This window comes from Rhyacophila brunnea, unplaced genomic scaffold (genome assembly GCF_057557595.1).
Source record: "Rhyacophila brunnea isolate RB1 unplaced genomic scaffold, BYU_Rbru_1.0 scaffold_15, whole genome shotgun sequence".
Taxonomy (NCBI): domain Eukaryota; kingdom Metazoa; phylum Arthropoda; class Insecta; order Trichoptera; family Rhyacophilidae; genus Rhyacophila; species Rhyacophila brunnea.
In genome coordinates, this window is record NW_028232806.1 from 24,385,718 (window position 1) to 24,394,911 (window position 9,194).

Sequence of the window (9,194 nt, forward strand, 5' to 3'; positions counted from 1 at the left end):
GGTCCTTTGGTACATTTGTGGAGATCCTTGTCTTAACTCCTAATTTATCAGAGCACGTCAATATATTTTCATTCTGACCTTGCATCGTTTAATTAAATTCATGCAGGTGCTCAAATATATTACCAGCCATGTACGCAAATTTGGCTATTAAGTAAGTATTGTATAATATACAAAATTATTTGTGTTTCTTTTAAGCAATGCACCGCGGCACACCTAGCATCGTCTCGCGGCACACCGGTTGCGGAGCACTGCACCTTATACTGTCGGATAGGATATGGATAGGATAGTGATGAAAATTTGTAAGGTGGAATTTTCTTGACATTTTACAATGTATTTATTTTTTTTATCAAATTTGGACATATAAATAAAAGAATACATATGTATATTATTTTTTATCTCACATTTTATTAGAAATCGGTTGGTTCATAATATTATACATGTAAAGAATATTTTTTTCAATTATTAAATCATAATTTCTATTTTAAAAACTACAAAGTCACACTGTATTATTCTTCTGGTAGGTACCTCTGACTTTATTATTTACAAAAGTATACAATTATTATAAAAAAAACTATGTGTGTGGCCTCCATGCATGACATTAGTAAAATTTTATGATGGCTATTAAAGTACCAATTAATAATTTGAATGATGTCAAAATACAAGGAAAATCACAAATTAAAGGTACCAGTAAAACCTATAGTTTTCATGTTTCAGTCTATGGCGTAAAACCCACTTAACGGAGCGAGTGGGGCTCTCGCGCAAAATTTCACAAGTGGCGTGTAAATCATCGAAAATACAACGTAATCAAATACACCAGCGCACACTGGATTTGACGACGCATTGTGCTCGAGTGCCCCATGATTCATCGTTTTTTGGCTTCTCAGCGATACGAATTAACGAAAATACAACGTAGTCCATTCATTGAACACGGCAAACAAAATTACGCTTCTGGGAGCGTCGTCGATAGACGGGCGAGAAGCCATTATTTAATAACAGTGAACTCTTTGTTTAGTTATTGCGTGCCGATATTTCGCTGGTATAATGATGTCATCGTGAATATTAATTACTAGCCCCGAGAAATTTAATAATATTTTTATTGCTTTGTTATGAGAGACGCTGATAATAATAATTATTTTGTGCTCCTTGAGCCCCTTATTACATAGGTGAAGGGTAATGCGTGGGTGGGAGGGGGCCTACTTCGTAGAGAGCGCACCGAGCGCCGCGTTGGTGGGCTTTAAACCTATGACTAAGATATCGATTTCTTCTCACATCAAAGAAAGATTTACATAATAAATACGTGCATTTGTCACAATTAAAAAGTAAAATCATTCTTTCTCTCTCGCGTTCCTTTTCTGCTAACGATTATTGCAGAACACCTGGGATAATTTATGGGAATGAATTAAACCCCATTTTAGGTTAATTATACAAAAAACAGAGGTACAATAATACATCACAAATAAATATTATCACTATGGCGTAATGAAAACCCACAGGTATACATGAGCTACGATCAGTAAAATAGAATCTCTAATTCTCATTGAAAAGCCACAACGAATGTGATATAAAATTTGAACTTGTTTTTGTCTTAAAATGTTAATGTTACGCTGACTCATATGAATTGACAAATTCACATTATGGAGCGGTCTTTTTCAAAGTATTATCTAAAATGCCATATTTGACCTTATGCCACGTTCCCACAAAATAAAAACAATTAGACATGATGCTCCATATAAAGAAATTACGATTCTCAGCAATTCGGTCTTATAGAGAAGATTTTCAGTAGTCCTTTGTGACAAAATGATTATAATTAAGATTCTCCTTTGACATCTTCCCGCTCGTGGACAGCCATGTGCCGTTGCAGAGAGCACTTCTCGATGAAAGCCTTATTGCAAACGCTGCAAATGTGCTTCTTGTCACCGGTGTGGATCTTCATGTGCTTTGTCAAGTTGTACTTCCGCTGTAGGCTCTTCCCGCACAGGTTGCAGGTGAAGTTCTTCTCTCCAGTGTGTTTGAGCATGTGTTGGTGCAGGCAGGTGTTGGAGAAGAACGACTTGCCGCATGTCTGGCAGACGCAGTTACGCTCGTTCAGATGTGACTTGCGTACATGCAGAGAGCGTGACCCTGACGTGATGAAGTATAAGTCACACAATTTACATTTGTATTTCCGAGCCTCCTCAGTCTTCCCGTGCACAGTCACCAGATGCTTCCGCCTGTGGTCGTAGCTGATGAAGCGGTCATTGCAATAAGGACATCTGAGGACAAGAGACACAACTTAAATAAGACTTTAGTGCGAATAACGTGTGAGACTACAAAAGAAACTAATAGACAAAAGTACACAATGTGATAGAGGTTGCTAAACAGTTGAAATGGCAATAGGCAGGATATTTCAGGATCTACGTTGCAGCGAAGAACTAGGGACCGGGAAGAGTGGAGAGGACTATGGGAGGCCTTCATCTAGGAGTGAATCTACTCTGGCTCATGATGATGATTCATAGAATGATGAAAATTTGTAAAATTAACTAAATTAACATGTCTCTCAAGTTTTTCGTGAATATTTTCTTACTATAATGATAAAATATTATTTTGAAAATATGTATATATAAAAAGACAGAAAATATACATGACGTTGACAGTGAACTCACAATTTATCTCGCTTGTGGCTTGATGGTACATATAAACTTTGGCAAGTTAACTCGTTCATGGCAGCTATGGGTTAAATTACTGCCAAAAATGTCTTATGACTAGTTAAACATTTAGCTTAATGTATATTAATGCAATATTTTGAATTAATAGACAACACAAAGAGTTACTAACCTATTAATATTAGGGTTGTCTGAATGCTTCCTTCTCATATGTGTCGATCTGGAGTCGGTGCTTTTGAACAGTTTTCCGGGGCATTTGGGACACTCATATCTCTCCGTGGAGTGTACGATCCGGTGTTTCTTAAACTGGCCAAGGTTAGCAAATCCGCGTCCGCAGTGCTCGCAAGTGAAATTGGGAAAATGACCAGGCATGTGTATCTGTAGACTTTTGTGAGTTGCAAACGATTCATGGCAAATCCTGCAAATATTGTACACGTTCAATTATTTTTTCTACATTGACCAATAGTACATTATATCAATACATTTTCAGACACAATATCTAAAGTGCTCCTTTTTATTAATTATGATATATAATAAAACCCCAAGATGTAAGAAGGGAAAATACCATTTCTTCCCATGTACTCAAACTAGACAGTACTAAATAAAGGGTCGTAAAGGTAATCCAACAGACAGTGTTGGTACAACATTTTTCATTTAAAAAAATACTTGCTTGTCGCATGTTACAAATTCACTCGACATAGGCCATAGGTAGAATAGTGAAATATTGCATCAGCGCATGGGCAGATATTGTTTTTTTTATTAATTTCAGCTAGCCGCATGACGTGACTGTCACAGCATAGCCTCCGTGTGCATGGAAGAGAGTTGCAACATCGCCGATGGGTTTGATCTATGACCATGTTCTAGTCGAGACGATTTTCTACGTGCGACAAGGCTCACTCTTCCTTACTATCAAATTTATTTACCATGTCGTAAATTTATAACAATTATTAGATCTATCTATTCTGAAGAAACAAAAATGTAATGATTATTGGGTGGATTATTTTGAAAGATTTTGAGATTATAGGACGCCATCATAGAGATGGTCTGAGTGCATGAAGGAAGATTAGAGCCGCTTGACAAGCCCTGGGAACCGGAACAAACTGGTGAGCAATAAGCGTTGGTGAGAAGAAATAAAATTTATTAAGTATACTTACTTGCATTCCAGCTGGTATTTATCCAAAACATAAGGTAATTCGTGATACTTGGATGTAGTTCTTAGCAATGGACGATCTTTTTCTTTCTCTACATTGGATTCATTATCTACCACTTTCGGAGTATCTGATTTTCTTCTATGAAAAAAAAGACTCAATTTAAATAAAATATACGCCCATTATATTTTTTAAATCACAGAAAGTACAAGTGTTTTAAATAATATTCCAGTAAACATGTAGTGAATTCCGGTGGTCTTGATTTAATTTAATTTTGGGAATGTTTAAAGGCACATCGCAACGTAGGCGACATGATTCATTTGAATTAAATCAAAAAAGTTCAGAGAAATCTCCACAATATGTGAATTCAGTATCATTTATCACTCCAACATTGAAATGAAATCACAACTCATAGCTCTCTGTCATCCATCGTTATAATACACAATATTAAAGTGATTAATTAAATGTACAAACTCACTTATTTGTATGGTCTGCTTTATTTTCTGCTGGCCGAGTCCTAACATTTACTTTTTTCATAGTCTTCAAAATCTTTGATTTTTTTTTAGTCGATTCTCTCAATTTTTTTCTGAAAAATTAACATAAATTCATTCAACCATACTTGAAAAATTGGTATGCACATTGGCCGGAATCTGATCGATGCAGGTTAGAGTCGTTCCCGGTGCCAATTTTTTGTGCGTAAGTGCGCACTTAAGACTAAAATATGAAGAGATCCTGACGTTGGCTAGTAATCAAGATAAGAACCTATCATTGGTACCTTGATTCAAAACACAAAATTAGCGAAATTTGTAAAGCCCCATAGTTGCATTATTGTTAATTATTTTCATAACAATTAGGTAGGGTGCACATTGGCCATAACCCGATACTGGCTATAACTATGGATAACTGGCGCTAATTTTTATTTTTAATTTTTTCTAAAAGGAATGTTTTATTCTCAAATCTTGTAAAGAATGAGACAATAATTATTATTCTGTTAATAATCAATAGAAAATATGAAGTTGTACATGCCTTTTTCCTTTTGGTGGTTTATTTAGCTTATCCGTCTTTCTAGGCAGTCTTTTTACAATTGATTCTTTGAATGAACTCAATTCATTCTCTACTAGAAATAAAATTGAATCTTTATCATCGATCCCCGATAGGTTGGCATCACTGCTTTCAATGTTCAGTTCAAACGAGGCCAAATCAAGAGATGGAGCCGACTTTTTCTTTTCTGCAATAAAAAGAAAATTAATTAAACAATTTGACAACAGCTGAAAATAGCTTCTATGAAATATTTTTGGTATATTTATTTATTTATTAATAAAACAATATGTACATAATAATGTAGAATGTAGAATAAGTACTACATATTATGTAGTAGTACTTATTCCAAATAATTTAATAACTATCAGCTCATTTATTCCAATGTACCCACTGCGAGTGAAATGTATCATGCTGTGGTTCGCGAGTAAATATCACTTACATACAGTTACTCTATGCAACTCAAATATCTATCAGTAGTCTATCGCGGAAAGATCCTCCTATCGTGCGACAAGTAAATTGGTTGCACAACTTCTCTTATGCATGCACATTTTAACAAATTATTTACGACTTTTTGATGCACACTAAACAATATAAAATGTCATTGGTAATCGGGATAATGGCAGAATTGAAAATATGTACTTAACTAATTGGTTCAAATTATAAAATAACAATAGATTTTCAGATGACGGATGATTTATTATGGCAATATTATTATTCCCACTTATTTCTTACCCTAAGACAGTGGTCTTCAAACTGTGTTCCGCGGAACCTTGGGGTTCGGCGGCACCTCTTCGGGGGTTCCGCGAGTCAAAAAAAAAATTTCGACGAATAGACCTAGACTTCGACAAATTGTGTAATTAACGTAATTATTTTAAGATATATTTTTCTAAGGATGGGATGTGGTTCCATGAAAAAAACTTACAATTCTAACGGTTCCGTGAGTTGACAAATTTTGAAGACCACTGCCCTAGGATGTCAGTCAGAAGGAATATTTGTATAATTTAAACAATACTTACTGTTATTACATGAAAATCAAAAGCTAAGTATACACGCACGTTCTTGCTCGATGGTTTAACGCTCATTCGAACATGTCTCAATGTGTGTACCATCTCACTCGATGCTTTTTTGTTCGATATAGAGCAAACGGCTCAATGCGAAAAAGATTCAAGGGCCGTAATTCTTGCTCGATATTCAACAAAAATTCCATGGATCGAGCCACTTTTACTGAGCGTCTTGTATCGAGCTGCTCGAAGCATGTGGACACAACGACAAGCATGCTTCCAAGTCAACATGTTCGATCGAACAAAACCGTCGAGCAAGAATGTAAGTGTGTACTTAGCAAAAGAACTTGCTTGAACCTTTTGACATTAAACATTACAAAATCATTGTCTATTTTAAAACAAATGAAAACTAACCTTAACTACGCCACTCAAGGCGAAACCTTTATGAAACAAATGGTATAGATTGGTTAATAACTTTTAAACATATTCTAAATTTAATTAGTATGATTTCTACATAATATTTGAAAACAAGATGTATACGAATTTAATGCTATACAGGCTAGAGGTCGTAGAAAAAACTTGCGGCAAATATCCTGCCACTGAAATCATTCTCGAGAAACTTCTGGCAGCTCGAAGATGGGTGGAATAAAGATATCATTTGTGGCAGATACATGTTTTGGAACACTCGCAGCAGGTTTGAATATGGCTGCAGGACTGTAAAATAATTTATTCTTACTAAGTCTCCTTTTGATAATTTTTTGGGCGCTCTCTACTTGTCTCTTGAACTGGACCACTTCTCTAAGTCTTTTAATACATAACTCGCAGATAAGATAAACATTCTCCGATCTTTCTCTGTGATTTTCTCCCATCTAAAACATTGATAACATAATAATCAATGAATATCCACAAAATTAGTACTGCATAATACGTCCACTATTTTATTAATTTTATTTATGAAAAATGTTCATTCAGCAGTCTGGAATAATACTTAATGTAGTCACTACTTTTTTTTCTATTGGCTCTACAATCCAATGTGGATCTTGGCCACCTCACGAAGACGTTTCTTAACAGATTTTTTTTTTACAAGAGATTAATGTTAGCCCCTTGCTCAAATAGTCAGGTCCATGCTCTGGATTCAAACATGTATTGAAAAACAATAAATGAATTGCCAGACCTGGGATTCAAATCCGAAACCAGCGACTTCATAAGTGGACACGAAATGGCATCTGTCTGGGGCCGAGATCAGTGCCATTATTCAATATAATAAAATTAAAAATCCATCAATAACTAATTGATAAACTAGGCGCACCACTATTACAGTGCAAATTGTGCAAAAACATATCCAAAGCATTTAGCAGGCTAGGCAAGTTAGTTCTATTCACGGCGGAAGTAATAAGTGATGTTCATTATTCTTTGAAATATTTTAATGTCTTATTATTTAGACCAGCAATTTCCAAAGGCACGTATAGAGTTGGGTTTTTCGAGATTTTCCATCCCGAACCTCAAGAATTGAAATTTTTAACATTTCAGGAAATCCCGGATCTCGAGAATCTTTTCTCGGGATTAGGGATTTCTTTATTGTCAAATATTAATTGATTTTCTATTTGAAAAAAGTGGACAGAAAACACAAAACGTTCAAAGACTGATCGGGGCATTTAACACAATTAAGCCAACGTCGACTTAAAATGAGCGCAATTTTTGCAACATCGGGGGATTCTGTGTCTAAAAAGCGTATGCGATTGTCAGACACAGCGATTGACAGTCTGTATTTTTTGAAATTCTATTTTAATAAGTAATGTTTAGAATTATTTTTGTTTGTCTTCTTACATAAATAAAAAAAATTATATGTTTTGGAATTTGTCTGGTTTTACACTGATTTTAGGATTTATACTTTTTTTAAATTTTCCGATATCTCGAGAATTCTTTTCTCGGGAAATATCCAACTTTAGGCATGTATTATGTAGTTCAAAGGGGGGGGGGGGGGGTATTAAAGGTTAAATGCTTTATGTACAATTTTTTAAATTTGGGCATAGTAACACAATGTTTAGAAACCACTGCTTAGGCTTAGACCAAGATATATATTATGTCCGCATACACAATATTATACAATGGATAGTAAACTTTTGTGAAACACAGAGCTGGTCCATACCTGCAAACATTGCTATCAAATTAAATGTAGTTTGAACAGTCCGCATGACCATGCATAGTTTTCCCCTGAATATGGCCACATTTCGATATGTTTTTATGCTTTTCATACTATGTTCTGTAGTGGGCATTAAAAATACATTGACTTAATTATCATCTAAAGAAATACTGATACAAATCTCGACACCACATTTTTCAGATAAACAAATATTTGTGAGCAGGTTCACCAAAGTGATCCAGGCGGCAATCGACAAGAAGAAAACTGCCCTGACCAACGGCACAAGGAAGAAGAAAATATATGTGAATATTGTTTGAGCTTATCCAGTAGGTTTAATCTTCTTTTTTAGTGATATTTTGAGACGGCAATGGTACCAAGTAGGTACCAATGAAGAAATAGAGATGGTAGATGCTTTATTGAATTTTGTTTGCAGGGTGCTACTAAACTTAACATTAGTTGGTAGTACTATAGCCGTGTTTTTGCAATGGTAGAAACAACCCCAACCTTATTTCGAATGAAAATGTTTGTTAACCAATTGACAGTTTACCTGTAATGAAAAGCAATAATCCATCATTTCAGAATATACTTCAGAAGTACCCTCATAATTTTGTGTTCGCATCATGTCTTTTAGGTTATTATTGTTGGCATTGTTCGCCAAACATGCTTGACAGAATCTCGATGAACCATCCGTTTCTGCTTCGAAAATGAAGTTATCCGTAGATTCCATTTTGATGCACATGCTTGCCAGAGACATCTCTTCTGGATCCATAATGTAATCGTTCGAAAGTTGTGTTTTAAAGATAACTTTCGAAAAAATGTAGGAACCGGATCAGTGATTTGGTATGTTGCGAAAAATATAAACTCACTACATTTTACTAATCATGAATAACATTTGTAAATCGCATAAATATTATGAATTCAGCATGTCAGATTCATAAGTTTAAATAAAAAAGTCTTGTTTTTATTCAAAATAAGAATTAAGCATTTTTGACACTGACAGTTCGTTATACTTTTTTTTTTAAATATAAGTTTATATGGCCGTAGCCATATAGATATTGGTCGGAAACATGTACAAGGAATACTTAACGGATATTTATACTCGGTTGATAAATATCAAAACAATAAAAAAGCTAAGGCTCGCACAAACCATCACGAATATTCGCAACGCACCCGCTATCGCTGTCGCCATAATATATGCTACGCTACAAACAATAACATT

General features: G+C 34.9%; 1 protein-coding gene across 1 annotated transcript; it reads right to left on the bottom strand.

Moving 5' to 3' along the window:
* Nucleotides 1–384: 384 nt before the first annotated feature.
* On the bottom strand, nt 385–9,194 carry LOC147075071 (uncharacterized). The gene is made up of 7 exons (XM_085942928.1): nt 8,523–9,194; nt 6,569–6,701; nt 4,817–5,018; nt 4,269–4,376; nt 3,797–3,931; nt 2,815–3,060; nt 385–2,252 (listed from the first exon to the last, which is right to left on the bottom strand). The coding sequence occupies exons 1-7, from the start codon at nt 8,742–8,744 to the stop codon at nt 1,808–1,810; spliced, it is 1,491 nt and encodes a 496-aa protein (XP_085799054.1). The 5' UTR covers nt 8,745–9,194; the 3' UTR covers nt 385–1,807.

Bases quoted from the DNA above. Each gene is read 5' to 3' on its own strand.
- LOC147075071 (XM_085942928.1), bottom strand. From the start codon at position 8,744: ATGGATCCAGAAGAGATGTCTCTGGCAAGCATGTGCATCAAAATGGAA. The intron at 4,377-4,816 runs GCATGTACAACT...TTAATTTTTCAG, and splicing joins AAACCACCAAAAGGAAAAAG to AAAAAAATTGAGAGAATCGA. The intron at 3,932-4,268 runs GTGAGTTTGTAC...TTTTTTTCATAG, and splicing joins AAAGCAGACCATACAAATAA to AAGAAAATCAGATACTCCGA.